Raw genomic sequence first — 18,535 nt, 5'->3', positions numbered from 1 at the left:
ACTGCAATATCTAGGGCTGGGGCAGGCTGAAGCCAGGAGCCCGGAACTCCACCTATGCCTCCATGTGGGTGTCAGGATTCAAGTTCTAGAGCTATTATCTGCGTCTTCCCAGGTACATTAGCAGGGAGCTGGGTTGGAAACGAAGCAGCCAGGACTTGAACTGGCACTCTGATACTGAATGCAGGCATCACACGTGGTGGCTTAACCCACTGTGCCAAGATGCCTACTCCAACATGTTACCTTAAATTGGATTCTAATTATTAAAAAAAAAAAAAAAAAAAAAAAAGCCAACTTAAGAATCTGAAGATGAATGGTTGGGTGAGACGGTTTTCTTTTGATAGGACAATATCCTTATTTTTGGTGATAGTCAAGCTGAAGTATGCACAGGAAAGCAGTAAAATGTTTGTAATTTAACTTAAGATAATTTAAGTTTAGATCAAATATGGAGGTGAGTTTAAGGGTGTTTACTGTATAATTTTTCTTTAATTTAAAAGACTTTTGGGACCGGTTGTGTGGCATGGGGTTAAGCAATGTTAAGCTGCCAGCTGCAAAGCAAGCATCCCATGTTGGAGTCCCGCTGCTCACTCTGATCCAGCACCCCGCTAACATGCCTAGCAAGGCAGCAGAAGACGGCCCAAATATTTAGGACACTGCTACCCATGTGGGAGATCTGGATGGAGTTCTTGGCTCCTGGCTTTGGACTGGCCCATCCAGGCTGTTACAGACATTTGGGAAGTGAACCAGTAGATAGAAGATCTCTTTCTCATCTCTCCCACTCTCTCAACTCTCTCAAATAAAACAAATCTTAAAGAAAGATGACTTAAGTAAGCCATTCTTTAAAAACAGACTTTGATATTAACAAGTTTTAAAAAATAAAATAAAAAGCATAAGGCAGTGTGCAAAATTACTGATTTCCATTATATCATTCAGCAGTTCTGAAACATGTTAGGATAGTTTGCTAGAGTTAATTGTCAGGTAATTGAGAATCCTATTGATTTTACTCTTCACTCTTGAAAAGACTGAAGCACTAAAAGTGAAAAAGTTCTTCCACTCCTTTCTTAAATTATTTCTTAATTAAAACTTTTTTTAAATTTAAAATTTTTACTGAGAGAAAGGGGCAGACAGATAAAGAGTTCTCACTGACTGGTTTACTCCTTCACATGCCTACAACAATTCCAGGAGGGAGCCAAAGCTGAGAGGTATGAACTCAATGCAAAACTAACACACGGGTTGCAGGAACACAATCACTTGAGCCATTACCACAGCTTATCATGGTCTACTTTAGTAGGAAACTAGAGTCAGAACTTGGAGCCTGGTTTTGAACCTAGGTACTCTGATGGAAGATGTGGGCATCTTAACCACTAGGCCAAAAGCCTGCCTTGCTTTTTGTTGTTTTATTTATTTGTTTTTAAGTATTTATTTTTTATTTATTTGAAAGGCAGAGTTACAGAGACAAGAGGAGAAACAGAAAGAGAGATCTTCCATCCATTGGTTCACTCCCTAAATGGCCACAACAAACGGGGCTGGGTCAGGCCGAAGCCAGGAGTCTGTAGCTTCTTCCAGGTCTTCCACATGGGTGCAGGGGACCAAGCACTTGGGCCATCTTCTGCTTTCCCAGATGCATTAACAGGGAGCTGGACTAGAAGTGGAGCAGCCAGGTCTCAAACCTGTGCCCATATGGGATGCCAATATCGCAGGTGGAGGCTTAATGGGCTAGGTCACAATGTTGTCCTGTTTTTTTTTTTTTGTTTTTTTTTTTGTTTTTTTTTTTTTTTTTACAGGCAGAGTGGATAGTGAGAGAGAGAGAGAGACAGAGAGAAAGGTCTTCCTTTTGCTGTTGGTTCACCCTCCAATGGCCGCTGCGGCCAGCGCGCTACAGCCGGCGCACCGCGCTGATCCGAAGGCAGGAGCCAGGTGCTTCTCCTGGTCTCCCATGGGGTGCAGGGCCCAAGTACTTGGGCCATCCTCCACTGCCCTCCCAGGCCACAGCAGAGAGCTGGCCTGGAAGAGGGGCAACCGGGACAGAATCCGGTGCCCTGACTGGGACTAGAACCCGGTGTGCCAGCGCCGCTAGGCAGAGGATTAACCTAGTGAGCCGCGGCGCCGGCTTGTCCTGTTGTTTTATTTAGCAGGTGGAGACACAGAGTTCCCATCCAATAGTTCACTTCCCAAATACCAGCAATGGCTGGCATCACCCAGGTTGAAGCTGGGAGCCAGGAAACTCAATCCAGGTCTCCCATGTGGGTGGCAGGAACCAAATTACCTGAGCCATCACCACTAGTACCCAGGGTCTTCATTATCAGGAAGCAAGAGATAGTAGCTGGAGCCAAACATCAAGGCCATATATTCCAATATGGGGTCATTTGGCTTACCACTCACCCCAAATTATTCTTTTTTTTTTTATTTGACAGAATTACAGACAGTGAGAGAGACAGACAGAGAGAAAGGTCTTCCTTCTGTTGGTTCACTCCCCAAATGGCCATGACGGATGGGGCTGTGCCAATCCGAAGCCAGGAGCCAGGTGTCTCCCACGCGGGTGCAGGGGCCCAAGCACCTGGGCCATCCTCCACTGCTCCCAGGCCACAGCAGAGAGCTGGACTGGAAGAGGAGCAACCGTGACTAGAACCGGTGCCCATATGGGATGCTGGTGCCGCAGGCGGAGGATTAACCTAGTGAGCCATGGCGCCCCCCCCCCCCCACCACCAAATTATTCTACAACAAAGATTTTATGCCTAGTTGAAGCTGAAAAGTATACCCCTCTACTCTAATGGTAAAAAATACTTGGTAAGGTGAGAATACCCACTCTCACGCACTAATACATATAAAGTCAATATTCCTGTAATGGGTCATATGGGGATTTCAAAGTTCTTTCCTAATGCTAATGCTTCCTTTTGTTTTCCAGGAAAATGCTACTGTGCAAGAGTTCCCTGACAAAGAAGGAAAAAGTATCTTAGAGCAGTAATTTTTAAATTTGTGCTTAGGCCTCAAATAACTTTCTGAGTTACCCTGTAGGTATCTGAGCTTGTCAAAATTCAGTTCTAAGGAAACATGCAAATATGCATAAAGGATCCAAAAATAACAGATACTAACTTTATATAGCTCTCTCTCACTGCAATAATAATTCTTGTTTATATACTTATAAATATGAATATATAAATACTCTAGGTTCCTATCTATTTTTCCATGCAGTCCTAATCATTTGTTCACTGTTAACTGGAATAATCAAAAAGTAATAGAAAGTGAGAAAAGAAATCCAATTTTTGCCAATGGTCTGTTTTATGATATTGAGCAGTGTTCCTCTTGAAAATGCATCCTTCACAAAGTTGCTATAGTTCACAGATTAAAGACTATAAATATATAATTGATACATTACTTTTCTAGCTTAACATTTTAAAACAATACATGATATTCAAAATGCAAAATTATATTGATGAATCATAAAAATGGCAAACATACCAATATTCTTTCAATTAGCATATCATAATACTGTTCAGCAAGTTGAGGTCGACAAAGGACAAATCGACCAAGTAATTCTACTGCAGCTTCTCGGACACTGGTGGAGTTGTCCATCAATCGTCCATGAACTCCTCGCTGCATATCGAGCTAAACAAAAGTAAAGAAAAGGTAATTTATACTTAATAAACTAGTATTTTAATTTGAATAGAATAACCAAATAAGAATTATTTTTGCTCTCTTTACCCTTGCAAGAATACTGGGGTCTACAGCAACAACCTCAGATAAACACTTCATGGCTTTTGTTCGAACGGCAATTGCATTTTCACCAAGAACTCGTAGGATCTGCCAAGCAAACATTGATTATTCATAAACTTTAGAATATATAAAATTTAACAAAATATAGCATGAAAATATGCAATAAAAAACCTATTACTTGCCTCCCTTTATTTTCTATATGAGTATTTAGATATAAAATTATTTTAATGATTATATATAAAATATTTACTAATCCAAAGCTTTAAAGATTAGCACATGGGGTAAGTGAGGCAGGCATTGGGGCCCTTTTTCACTCTGGTATTCTCAACAAAACTGTTTTTTATTGTTTTCCTTTTCAAGAATGTTCAGTCCCTCTGAAACCTCACTATGTGTGTACCTTTAATTAGGGACATTTGGTAACTGAGTATTTTTGTAATTCACTCTAATTATACCATAATGTGTATATTCATAAATACATAGCCACTTATTTTTGAAACAAGAATCAGTATGTAAAAGGCATGCAGAAAAGACAGTTATAACAAATATGGAATATAGAATTTCTATAATCTTTTAACTATCCATACTCAGTAATGAATAGATATTGTTACAACTCCTTAAGCATCCACTCAGAAAAATCAACTTTCTGTATGAAAAATATTGGCCCAGTTTACCTGTGTCAAATAAATATCAAAGCTCTGGGCAAATGGCCTCATGGAGGCCAAGTATCGAACAATCAAGCAAGCATCATCATAGTCCACAGTATCGGAGTTCATCCTGCAACAGAAAAGTCATCAAAATTTTATTAATTTTTTTTTGTAACTTAGGTTAATGGGTATTAAAGAGATAACAGAGTATGTATATATATTTTCTATCTGGGATCTTACTTTAATGTGCTGAACTGAGAAGGTGTGGTTTTGATAATGCTTCTAAGAAATTTTTTCCGGTTTTCAGCCCGATGCATAATTTGACCAGTTGTCTCAATTTCTTTTGCATGATGTGTTCCTTCAGATGATTCTTCATCTTTTTGTGATTTCATTGCTTTTTCTGTTTCTAGAGTTGTGTCACGGAACCACTGGGCTATATAGAATTTGCGAGAAAACTAGAAACAAATTAGAAAAACTTGAGCATGATGAAATTAGCAACAAAATTCTCCAGCAATTAATAAAATCAGAGTACTCACAACCAGAACACAATTGTGAGGTTTCACTGAAAACAATTTTCATCAAATAAAAAGTTTAAAACTTTGGGATAGCCTCAAAGATAGAAAACTTACTTTACTTTGTTCTAATACTTGCAACAATGATATACAATGATTATTTGATAAATACAAGTATATTAAATATAGAATACTACTATCAACTAATTACCCAAGGACATATCACTGGAGACAGCAAATTTAGACAGATTTTACAGTCAACTGTAGAAGTTTAGAACAAAGGTATAAAATGCTGAAGGTGGAAGACTCTGCCTGTTTTCAAATTTTGTCTTATTTCTACAAGAAATACATAGATCAATTATCAGTGAAGTAGTTTAATATGAAGAACAATTGCAAGTATGTTCCTCTGAATGCATATCAAAAACCTGTAGTAGTTGGCTGAATAGTTCAGTGGTCTCTAATCCCATTTAATTACACATTCCATCCATTAAAGAATAAAAGTAAAAATACCCCAGGTATATGTCTACTGTTTTCTAATACAGTGCATACATTTTATATATGAACCTATTATACTACTAATCTGGATACACAATACACATGAAAACACAATGGCTATATTTTAAAAATAGAAATAAAAGTAAATAGTTTATTTTTATATATTGATGGATTATCTCATGCATTATCTGGCCCATATCCACAGTGAGAACCAGCAACCTAACCAAGATTCAATGGTAATTTATAAAAAGATTTTTAAATATTTTTCATTACTCAAATTTTGGTATACTATAATACATATAACCAGAATACCATACAAGACAAATCAACCTATAACTATTAGCATCCCTGTATTTCAAAATCAATATTCCAGACAACTTAACTTTTCCTCTTCATGCTACCTCCCAATATTTTTTATACCCAAGTTAAATATACATATAGTATCCCGCCTCCAGAAAGCAAAGAATCCTACCACTAGTGAAGGATCAGTCTCAGTGTTTTCATCCAAATAATCAAGTAATGCCTTTTGTAACTGCTGGATTTCATCTTCTCCTCCTGAAACCTACAGGGTGTAACAAATAAGAACAACAACAAAAAATTACTGGTGTGCTCTAATAATCATCTAGTTGTAAACAAAAATCTGAAGAAAGAAACTGACAAATATCAAAAGTGAAAATGTTAACTATAGCAACTAAGAGGAAGAAACAGAAAAATACTATTTCTTTATTTTAAAAATATGTCAGAAACTACATGCCTTCTTTCTTTTAAACAGCACACTGGCAGCTAACAAAAATTACCAGAACAATGTGTTAAATCCTCAGAAGTAGGAATGCCCTGGAACTGGTTTTCTATTTGAATTAAAGAGAACACCTCCAAACTTTAAATCTCATAAATGAAAACTGTAACTATTTGTATTAATATATTTTGTACAATGCTGAAATTTTTGTAAGACTATGTTCCTTTGAGATATTATTTAAAAAGAACATTGTAGAAGGAAAATATTATTTTTAATTAATATGAAAACAGGATGTTTCATGTAGAATATTAAATATTCAATAGGTGAGTTATTTTTCTATCCAGGTGCAGAAAGGAACTTTATCTTTAGGTTCTATCAAGAATTCTGCAGATAGGAATCAACTGAGTTGATGTTCATGTCCATATCATGTGAAGTTCTAAATATATATTTAAGTAGAATATATAGGACTATAGAATATATTAGAACATATGTAAGTAGAATGCAAAGATCTGAATAACACATGTTCTAGGGGTATAGTGAGACCGATGTATTCAGAAATTGGCCATAGCACTGTGAATAAACTCTAAATTTCCAAAGGCAACCGAGAAATGCGCTAAGAGCCAAAAAGATATTTATGAATAATGCTCTCCCTGAGGTTGAACAAGAACAATCTACACAGCTATATGTAGCAGTAAGAGATCCAAGGATCCCTCTAAGAAATACTGAAAGTTATATAGCCTGAACATCAAGGTATCTGTATTATCATTCACCAAAAAAAGGAACTGCAATTCTTTGGAGAAACAGATGCTCCAAGGGCTGGGGCAGAGAAAGTAAAAGATGGGTCAGGAAGTATAGGATGGCATAGAAAGTAAGTCCTCAAAGAAAAAGGGAACACATACATCAAAGGTCATAAAAGCTAGCATAAAGAGGATCTCACCAGTCAAATAATGATGGCAATACACTGTAACCTATTAAATAGAAGAGGAATGGCAGTCTCAAATGAGGGTAGTTCAAAAAATCTGTTTAAAAATTAAAGTGAAAGATACTTATGTTTGGGGAAAAAAACCTGAAATCATGCATAGCTGCTTTCTTTTCTTTTTAAGATTGATTGATTTCTTTGAAAGGCAGAATTAGAGGAAGAGAGAGAGAGAGAGATCTTCAGCCACTGGTTTACTCCCAAAATGGCTGTAACAGCAGCAGCTGGGCAGGTCTGAAGCCAAGAGCCAGGAGCTCCTTCTGGGTCACCCATACGGGTACAGGGCCCAAATACTTAGGCCATCTTCCATTGCTTTCCAAGGCGCACTAGCAACGAGCTGGACTGGAAGTGGAACCAGGGCCCATAAGAGATGCTGGCATCACAGTGACTTAACCCATTAAGCTACAGTGCCAGCCCCAGAAATTACATTTCTAACAAATTCCCACATAATGTCAACATTGGTGCTGCTAGTCTAGGGGAACCATACTTTGAAAAACACTATACTAGAGAACTTAGGGGTAATGGTGACATCATGTCTGCAACTTAACTTCAAAAGAAATAAATTTAAAAACAAAACAAATATGCATATAAAGATCCAGATACATGTGTATTCTGAGAATATGATAAAGCAAATGCTGTAAATTGTCAACAATTAAGGAATTTGGGCAGAGATCTTATGGGAGGTTTTTTTGCACTACTCTTAAGGCTGAAATTATTTTTAAAAATCAAATGAAAAAATTTAGAGGTACTTCCACTAAAATGTATACAGTTATGAATGTAAGGAAAACTAAAAAGAAAATGAAAACAGGAGCAGTACCTGATAGGATTAGAGACCATGTCCCAATATTTTCTTTTTTTTTTCAGTCTTTTTCCTATCAATTTTCTGAAATAACTTTGTTTTACTACTCCCTTACCCATACTTTAAAGAAAAGAATAAATATGGCAATAAAATATGTCCCCTCAAGATGAAAATTCTCTAATATAAAGGCGAAGGAAGCCCTTACTTCTCAATATAAAAGATACACAACATTGAAAGTTATAAAACCATCTGACAGGGCATGTTAAAATCATCTCAGTAAACTAGAGATTTAAATAAAACTTATGTTAAATACAAAATAGTATTCTACATGCATAAGAATATTTCATTAAAAGAAAGTAAACAAAGGATTTATATAAACCATTTAGAAGTTCCCAGTAGAATTTATAATTCACCCCTAAGTCTCACTTTTAGAAATATCTTATTTTCAATCTATAAAATGAAAGACTATGCAAGAATATTTAAACAAAGCAACCAACTATTATCCCGAAATTTTAATACTTTATCTCAATACCTGCTTTAAAATTCGTTCTATAGATCCTTGATCCATTTTGCTTGTAACAGCATCTTTTCTCAGTCGTGCAGCGACAGTTCCAAGATAATCAAGAGACGCCACTCTTAAAGCCATTTCTGTTGACTTATTACTGAACTGATGAACCTAAACATGGAAATAAAGTAGTTTTCCATTAAGCTAGTAGATTTAGAACAATATATCTTTAACAGCAATTTAATGTAAATTCCCAACCTATGTTTTATTATTTAAAATTTAAACTTCTTGTTCTTGTGGTAGTATGTAAAAAAATGATTTTTGCTTTTTTATTTTACTTTCTGAAGTCTGAGCATTTTCATTTATTAACAAAATTATAGATTAAATTTACTCAAAAACCCAGTCACTTTTTAAAAATACAGGCTTAGCTGTTTACGCAAAATGGGAAATTAACTGGTAAAATTTTCTTAGCACAGAATTCTGATGCCTATGACTCATCTTACTTTTAGGACAGTACTAATATATTTTCCAATTCAGAGAAAGTTAAGACCCCAAAAGCTTTGGAAGGCAACTATGTTCACCACTATACCACCAACACCTCCTAAGATCCAAAAAGCTTTGTAGAAATTTGTATTGCACAAGTCCAAATGTACTTTAAAGTGAAATCACAAAATTTCTTTGCAATTCCTAATATGAGGACTAAAAACTGCCTTGCATTTTCAGACATACTCTTAAAGGCGACAAAGAATTCATGTCAATCAGTTGCATGCTTTGAATTGAGTAACTACAGTAACTTCTGACTCAGTGTTGAAATGCTTTTAATAATATAACATTTCCACACACCCCCAATATATTTTTTTTGACAGGTAGAGTTAGAGACAGAGAGAGAGGCAGAGAGAAAGGTCTTCCTTCCATTGGTTCACTCCCCAAATGGCTGCTATGGCTGGCGCTGTGCCGATCCGAAGCCAGGACCCAGGTGCTTCCTGCTGGTCTCCCATGCAGGTGCAGGCACCCAAGCATTTGGCCATCCTCCATTGCCTTCCTGGGCCACAGCAGAGAGCTGGACTGGAAGAGGAGCAACCAGGACTAGAAGCGGCGCCCATATGGGATGCCAGTGCCACAGGCGGAGGATTAACCAAGTGAGCCTCGGCACCAGCCCCACCCCCAATATTTTAAAACATTGTTTTCTTATGTAATGAAATGAAAGCACTAAAATTCACAACATTTTAAAGTTTTTTACAAAGTACCAACAATATTGTGTACAGTTATGCACATGCAAAAAAAGAGATGCAATGTTCATATTTCCTTACACATTTTTAAAGAATTCATCATCTGTGAATCAGAGTATATCCTCATTATGTTGTCTTCTAGTAATCTAATAATCTTTAAATGCTATACTCTTACCAACAGTCTCCCTAACAAACTAAGGAGTAGTTCAGCCGCTGGCCATTCAGGCTTATTGACTGTTGAAAGAAGGTCTTGAACAAAATTTTCAAACAGTGGTCTGTAATCTTCTTCACCTTGCTTACTACCACATCTGTTCAAAAACAAATAAGAAGGATGTCAATTTATATGACATGTCTACCCACTTGCTGAAATTTTGTTAACTAGGTTTTCTTTTCTCTATATCTAGTAATAAGGCATGAAAGTACACTGAACATGGTTTAAAATAATCTATTTCTTAAATGCCATTTCCCCCTAAATATAGAAAATCAATTTATTAATATTAACACTATTTTCTGGTAAGTATTCACATTTTAAAATATCATCACTGTTCTTTTCTCTACAAGATTACCCTAAATTCTTATGCAGGCTAACTAATCTCTACAAACACTCCTATCAGGTGAAATGTACCATATTTTGCTTAAAAAATGATAAAAAAGTTCAACCCAATACTTTAATTATTTAGAATCTAAATTATAAGCAAATTAAAAAATTTTGGATTTTTAATATTCTAATTTGTCTCACTTTAAATCAGATCAGGAAACTAAGGACCAGGGAGAGGTATTTAGTATTCAGACTGTGGCAGAAAACTGAATTAATCTTTTACATAAGTGAACTATTCTCCATACTATGGAAAATAAAAATCAGATTTATGCTATTTTAACTTACTTTTTAAGGAAGATAGAAAGGAAGTTTTGGGCTGTTCGCATAGCTGTTTCATAAGAATTAGTAATTACAACATCCTGGTCAACCTAGAGAAGGGAAAATCAATTTATAAAGACATAAGAAATAATCAACAAGCAAACTGGCTTAGTTGCAATTACGACGTTATTACAGAATAGAGGTAACACATTTGAGTACTAAAATGATTAAGTTTTTATATAAAGAGAAGAGCCACAATAAAAATGTCTTACTATTTTATAAAAATACTAAAAATACTGGTAGAATTTATTTTAACTTATTAAGTAATGTAAAAGTGACAAATGTGGTTAACAAGTATAATATCAATAACTGCTTACTATGCTGCAGGTCAGGAACAAGAAGAAATGGATTGGGGTCAGTACTGTGGTATGTGGTAAAGCCGCCACCTACAGTGCCAGCATCCCATATGGGTGCTGGTTCGAGTCCCAGCTGCTCTACTTCTGATCCAGCTCTCCGCTATGGCCTGGGAAAGCATTAGAAGATGGCCCAAGTGCTTGGGCCCCTGCACCCACATGGGAGACCTGTGACAATCTCCTGGCTCCTGGCTTTGGATAGGCCCAGCTCCAGCTATTGTGGCCATGTTGAGGTTGAGAGAGAGCAGTTTTTTGTAAGGAGTGAACCAGTAGAAAATGAAGATATCTCTCTCTCTGCCTCTGCCTCTCTGTAACTCTGATTTTCAAATAAATAAATAAATATTTTTTAAAAAAAGAAAAATTGGATCAAAAGCATAAACTAATACTGTAAAGAATATTTTAACCTCAAAATTTATGAAACAATGGGATGTAATCTAAAAAAATTAAACATCTTCAGTAGAAATTTAAACATTAGAATATAAATAGTCAATTCATAGTTGCAGAAATCCAGAGAGTAAATAAATACAGGTAAAGGAGCTCAAACTCATCAGTAACCAGGAAAATGCAAAATACAACATGATACTATTTCACAGCGATCAGAATAGGTAAAATCAAAATGTGTAGAAATGCCAACTGAAAACCCCATTAAGGAAACTGACAAAGTCCACTAAAGTTAATGCATGTAATTCTACTTCTTAGAATATTTAGAGAAACTTGTGTTGTAAGATGTGATACCATTAAATGAGGTGTTTAACTCAAGTCAAAAACAATCTGGCACATTATATGTATTAAAAACAATGTTGACTGAAAAAATTAGCTGTAAATACATCACTGTCATTTATGTAAATTTAAAAGATCATGGAACTGGTGCTGTGGCACAGTAGGCTAAGCCTCCACCTGAAGCACCAGCATCCCTATGGGTGCTGGCTTGTATCCTGGCAGCTCCTCTTTTGATCCAGCTCTCTGCTATGGCCTGGGGAAGCAGCAGCAGATGGCCCACGTGCTTAGGCTTCTGCACTTGCGTGGGAGATCTGAAAGAAGCTCCTGGTTCCTGGCTTCGGATTGTCCCAGTTCCGGCTATTGTAGTCATTTGGGGAGTGAACCAGTGGATGAAAGACCTTTCTCTGTCTCAGTCCCTATCTGTGTCTGTAACTATCTCTCAAATAAATAAAAACTTAAAAAAAGAGAACATAATGATCTGCCATCAAATTTATGCAAATAAATAAATGGAAGGGGATAAACATACTCATGATATAAGTTACTAAGAGTAAGGAAGAAAAAACTAAAGACAGAACAATGGGCTTGGAAGGGGAAAATTCAAAGATGGTCTCAACTCCTTGGACAATATTTACTTTACTACTTATTATATTTTATAATTAAGTGTAGAAATAACTACTAAATATATTTAAACTTGGCTGTAACAAAACAGATTTGTCACTTGAGTCTTACAAACCGGTATGGCAGGCTTGTTAAGTAGTACCATCTCAGTTTTTGTTTTTTGAAGGAAAGGTTTATTGTTGGGTGGGGGAAACCCGACATGCTGGAGAGGGGGGGGAACAAAAAATAGGGCAAAAACAGAGAGAGGTCGAGAGAGAGAGGTTGAGAGAGAGCAGTTTTTTGTTTTTAATTTTTATTAATGTAAGGAGAACAGATTTCATGTACTTCATAGGTACAATTCTAAGAAGATAACCATATTTCCCTCCTTCCTCTCTCAATCTCCCTCCATCCTTCCTAAATTTCAATCCACTCTAATCATAGGCTTAATGTACCACTAACAGTAATATTTAACAAGCTGAATAAACTCAATAAAATGATTTTTGTTTCATGAGTGGTAGACATTAAGTTAGAATTCAAATCTCTGAAAAATGCTGTCTAATATTTCACAAGAAGCCTAAAGTACATTGATGAACTCTTAATTAAGAAATTTAGTTTTCTGACAAAGAATATAGGTGTTTCCTTACATAAAAGTACAAAGTTATAAAACCTTTAAAGCTTTCCTTACCTTTTTATTTGAATCCTCTTCTGAATTAGAGTCCTTCTCTGATGATGGTAAGTGTACTACACACTGAATAAGCTGTAAAACCAGTGCTGTAACCATCTGGATATACATAGGTTCTCCATCCATATCACTACTGTTTAACCTTTAATGAATAAGAAACAATTTAAATTATATGAAGTATGAAGAAAATCATTTTACATGTCAACTACCACCTTAAAGTTTTAGGATATTTTCTTTACTAACATTTCTGGGCATTACCTTTAGTACTTATAATAATATTTTTATGTTTATTTTTTATAAATTAGAGTATCAAGTAAATGTATATGTGTTTCAGATAATTGAAATGTGAAAGAAAAAAATACAGAATGTAATACAAAGTTCTAGCCTAAAGCATGCACTTAATAAAATTTATAGCAAAAATTTGTTTTTTTTTTTTTTTTTTTTTTTTTTTTTTTTTTTTTTTTTTTTTTTTGACAGGCAGAGTGGACAGTGAGAGAGAGAGACAGAGAGAAAGGTCTTCCTTTGCCGTTGGTTCACCCTCCAATGGCCGCCGCGGCCGGCGCGCTGCGGCCGGCGCACCGCGCTGATCCGATGGCAGGAGCCAGGAGCCAGGAGCCAGGAGCCAGGTGCTTTTCCTGGTCTCCCATGGGGTGCAGGGCCCAAGCACCTGGGCCATCCTCCACTGCACTCCCTGGCCACAGCAGAGAGCCGGCCTGGAAGAGGGGCAACCGGGACAGAATCCGGCGCCCCGACCGGGACTAGAACCCGGTGTGCCGGCGCCGCTAGGCGGAGGATTAGCCTAGTGAGCCGCGGCGCCGGCCAAAAATTTGTTTCTTAAAATTGTTTTTTAAAAAATTGTTTACATATTTAAAAGGCAGGCAGGGAAAGAGAAATGAAAGAGAGAAAGTTAGCTCTCATCCACTGGCTCACTAGCTCAAAACAGCTGGGCCTAGACCAGGCCAAAGCCAGAAGCTGGGAACTCAACTGGGGTCTTCTATATGGGTAACTCAAGTACTTGAGCCACAAGCTGCTGCCTCCCCAGAGTCCACATTAGCAGGAAGCTAGAAATAGCAGAAGAATCAGAAGCTGAACCCAGGGATTTCCATCTGAAATGTCAGCAATTCAAGTGGTACCTTAACCACTGCAACAAAGCCCACCCTTAAAATGCCTTTAAAGGGGCTGGTGCTGTGGCACAGGGGATTAAAGCCCTGGCCTGAAGTGCCGGCATCCCATATGGGTGCCAGTTCTAGTGCCAGCTGCTCCTCTTCAATCCAGCTCTCTGCTGTGGCCTGGATAGCAGCAGAAGATGACTCAAGTCCTTGGGCCCCTGCACCCCCACGGGAGACCTGGAAGAAGCTCCTGGTTCCTGGCTTTGGATTGGCGCAGTTCCGTCCACTGCCGCCATCTGGGGAATGAACCACTGGATGGAAGACCTCTCTCTCTGTCTCTACCTCTCTCTGTAACTCTTTCAAATAAATAAAATGAATCTTTAAAAAAAATTTTTTTTTAAATTGCCTTTAGAAATAATCACAGGTTAAGCCACCGTCTGCGACTCTGGCATCCTACATGGACATTGGTTTGAGTCCAGATTGCTCCTTTGATCCAGCACCCTGCTAATGTGGCTGGGAAAGCAGGGGAAGATGGCCCAAGTCTTTGGACCTCTGTACCCATGTGGGAGACCCGGGTGAAGCTTTTGGCTCCTGGTTTTGTCTTGTCCCAGCACTGGCCATTAAGGCCATTTGGGGAGTCAATCAGTGGATGGAAGATCTCCCCGTCGTTCCCTCTGTAACTCTGCTTATTTATATAAAAATAAATAAACTAGGCCGGCGCCGCGGCTCACTAGGCTAATCCTCCGCCTAGCGGCGCCGGCACACCAGGCTCTAGTCCCGGTCGGGGCGCCGGATTCTGTCCCGGTTGCCCCTCTTCCAGGCCAGCCCTCTGCTGTGGCCAGGGAGTGCAGTGGAGGATGGCCCAGGTGCTTGGGCCCTGCACCCCATGGGAGACCAGGAAAAGCACCTGGCTCCTGGCTCCTGCCATCGGATCAGCGCGGTGCGCCGGCCGCAGCGCGCCGGCCGCGGCGGCCATTGGAGGGTGAACCAACGGCAAAAGGAAGACCTTTCTCTCTGTCTCTCTCTCTCACTGTCCACTCTGCCTGTCAAAAAAAAAAAAAAAAAAAAAAAAAAAAAAAAAAAAAAAAAAAAGGCTAATCCTCTGCCTTGCGGTGCCGGCACACCGGGTTCTAGTCCTGGCCGGGGCACTGGATTCTGTCCCGGTTGCCCCTCTTCCAGGCCAGCTCTCTGCTGTGGCCAGGGAGTGCAGTGGAGGATGGCCCAAGTGCTTGGGCCCTGCACTCCATGGGAGACCAGGAGAAGCACCTGGCTCCTGCCTTCAGATCAGCGCGGTGCGCCGGCTGCAGCGCGCTGGCCGCGGTGGCCATTGGAGGGTGAACCAATGGCAAAGTAAGACCTTTCTGTTTTCTCTCTCTCTCTCACTGTCCACTCTGTCAAAAATAAATAAATAAACAAACTTAAAAAAAAAAAAAAAAGCAAGTCTTAAATGTTTCCAAATGCCCATATCTTCTGGTATTCATTTTCTAACTCCAGTACTAAAATGTGTCAGGCTTTTTTTTTTTTTTTTGGGAGAGCAGGATTTATTTATTTAAATTTTTATTAGTTTTTAACAGATCCAATGTGATTTGTACATGCAATTGTAAGATATAATGATGTTCCTTTCCTCCCTTGCCCCCCTCTTTTAGATAACATTTTTATTTGCATTACAATAAAAGGCTTACTGCTTTACTGATTAAGAAGCTTAAAAGTAAAAAGCACAAAGACCCAGGCAAGGGCTTTCAACAGTAATTCAATGGGAAATTATCATTTCACTCACATATAGCAAATTTTAAAGAAATCATAGATCATTAGTACTATAGTAGTATATGGGCTGTCTCTGTGGTGTAGCAGGTAAAGCCTCCACCTGCAATGCCAGCATCCCATATGGGCGCCCCATATGGCTCCTGGCTTTGGACTGGCCAGGCTCCAGCTGTTGCAGTCATCAGGGGAGTGAACCAGAGGATGGAAACGCATGCTCTCTCTCTCTGCCTCTCTGCCTTTCAAATAAATAAATAAATAAATATTTTATTTTAAAAAACTATACAATATTCTTAACCATTAGTTTGACAGTTATAAAACAAAATTTTACAAAACTATATTTGCAGCAATACTGACACACACAGACATTTTTTTTTCTGTTTTTCTTTGTTTGCTTATTTTTTTAATTTTAGCTCTCACTTATAAGGGAGAACATGCAATATTTGTTTTTCTGGGTCTGGCTTATTCCACTCAACATGATGTCCTCCAGTTCTGCTGATTTTGCAGCAAGTGGCACAATATCATTCTTTTTAATAGCTGAATAATACTCCATTGTGTGTGTATGTGTGTATCCATATTTTCTTTACCCATTTATCTGATGATTGACACCTTGGCTGAACCCACATTATGAGTATCACAAACAATGCTGCTATAAACATGATGGTGCAGGTATCTCTTTGATTCACTGTGATCAAGTTTTTTGGATACATATCCAGCAGCGGGATAGCTGAATCTTAGAGTTAGTCTATTTCTAGTTTTTTGAGAAATCTCCACACTGTTTTCCACAGTGACTGCACTGATTTACATTCCCACCAACAGTGTTTAAGTGTTCCCCCTTGTCCACATCCTTACCAGCATTTGTTAACTCTATGTTTGGATTTCAGCCATTCTAGAGAGGTGAGGTGTTATCTTACTGTGGTTTTGATTTGCATTTCTATGATGGCTATTGGTGTCAAGCATTTTTTCAGGTATTTATTGGCCATTTGTATTTCTTTTTTTGAGAACTGTCTGTTGTAGTCCTTTGCCCATTTCTTAAGTGGACTGGTTGCTTTATCGTTGTTGAGTTTTTAAAGTTTCTGATATATTTGGGATATTAATCCTCTGTGAAATAGGTGGTTTGCAAATATTTTTTCTCATTCTATCGGATGTTTCTTCACTCTATTGATCATTTCCTTTGCTGTAAAAAAGTTTCATATACTCCCATTTGTTTAGTTTTGTTTTTCTTGCCTGTGCTTTGAGGCTCTTATCAAAGAAGTCATCCCCTACACCAATGTCTTGGAGTGTTTCCCCTACATTTTCTTCCAGGAACTTCATAGTCTCAGGTATTAGATTTAAATCTTTGATTCATCTTGAGTTGATTTTTGTATATAGTGAGAGGTAGTGATCTAATTTCATTCTTCTCCATACACACACATATATTCAGTTTTTTTTATTAAAGACTTTATTTATTTATTTGCAAGGCAAAGCCACAGAGCAGAATAGGCAGAGAGAGAAAGGGGTCTTCCATTCACTGGTTCACTTCCCAGATGGCTGCAACAGCCAAAGCTGAGCTCATCCAAAGCCAGGAGTCAGGAACCTCCTCCAGGTCTCCCATGCAGGTGCAGGGGTTGAAGGACTTGGGCCATCCTCCACTGCCTTCCCAGGCCATAGCAGAGAGCTGGATTGGAAGTGGAGCAGCTGGGACTCGAACCAGTGCCCACATGGGATGCCAGCATTGCAGGTGGCAGCCCCACCTGCTACGCCACAGTGCTTGCCCCAGTATATATCCAGTTTTGCCAGCACCATTTGTTCAAGAGATTATCCTTACTCTACTGTATGGTCTGAGCACTTTTGTCAAAAATCGGTTGGCTGTATTTATGTAGATTAAGTTCTGGGCTCTCTTTTCTGTTCCATTGATCTGTGTATGGGTTTTCATGCCAGTACCATGCTGTTTTTATTACTACAGCCTTGTAGAATACTTTGACATTAGGTATTTTAATGCCTCTAGCTTGATTTTTCTTATCTAGGATTGCTTTGGCTGTTCTAGGTCTTTTGTGATTCCATATGAATTTTAGATTTTTTTTTTATAATTCTGTGAAGAATGTCATTGGTATTTTGAAAGAGATTGCATTCAATTTATAGATTGCTTCAAGAAGTATAGGCATGGGGCAGGCACTGTAGTGCAGTAGGTTAATCCTCCGCCTGCAGCGCTGGCATCCCATATGGGTGCCGGTTCGAGTCCTGGCTGTTCCTCTTCCAATCCAGCTCTCTGCTGCGGCCTGGAAAAGCAGTGGAAGATGGCCAGGAGGAGGCACCTGGCTCCTAGCTTCGGATTGGCGCGGTTCCGGTCATTGTGGCCATTTGAGGAGTGAACCAACGGAAGACCGTTCTGTCTGTAACTCTACCTCTCAAATATATATATATATATATATATATATATATATATATATATATATGTATAGGCATTTTAGTGATATTGATTCTTCTGATCCATGAGCAAGGAATATATTTCTTTTTTTGGGTCATTGATGGTTTGTTTCACCATATTTGATAATTTTCATTGTAAAGATCTTTGACTTCTTCAGTTAAATTTACTCTTAAGTAGCTGATTTTCTGTGGCTATTGTGAACAGTATTTCTTGATTATTCTTTCTGTGAGTTCATCATTAGTATACAAAAAAGCTACGGTTATGTTTATTTTATAATCTGAAACTTTACTGAATTGGTTTATCAATTCTAACAGCTTCTGAAGGAGACTTTAGGCTTTTCCATGTTCAATATGTTATCTGCAAACACGGATAACCTGACTTTCTCA

The 18,535-nt window shown here is 38.2% G+C and overlaps 1 protein-coding gene across 1 annotated transcript in view; it reads right to left on the bottom strand.

Annotated features, from left to right (window-relative positions):
- Positions 1 to 18,535, bottom strand: part of NIPBL (NIPBL cohesin loading factor) — a gene marked incomplete at its 5' end in the record, with an annotated part of 119,014 nt that overhangs the window by 46,289 nt on the left and 54,190 nt on the right. Inside the window, 9 exon segments of the mRNA XM_070056647.1 lie at positions 3,457 to 3,603; positions 3,700 to 3,798; positions 4,383 to 4,485; positions 4,596 to 4,810; positions 5,835 to 5,924; positions 8,406 to 8,549; positions 9,783 to 9,915; positions 10,491 to 10,573; positions 12,879 to 13,017. Of these exon segments, the coding sequence (XP_069912748.1) occupies positions 3,457 to 3,603; positions 3,700 to 3,798; positions 4,383 to 4,485; positions 4,596 to 4,810; positions 5,835 to 5,924; positions 8,406 to 8,549; positions 9,783 to 9,915; positions 10,491 to 10,573; positions 12,879 to 13,017 (1,153 nt within the window).

Source organism: Oryctolagus cuniculus, chromosome 14 (assembly GCF_964237555.1).
Source record: "Oryctolagus cuniculus chromosome 14, mOryCun1.1, whole genome shotgun sequence".
In the NCBI taxonomy this organism is placed as follows: Eukaryota; Metazoa; Chordata; class Mammalia; order Lagomorpha; family Leporidae; genus Oryctolagus; species Oryctolagus cuniculus.
Note: the sequence above shows the minus strand (reverse complement) of the source record. Positions and strands in the feature narration are given on the sequence as shown.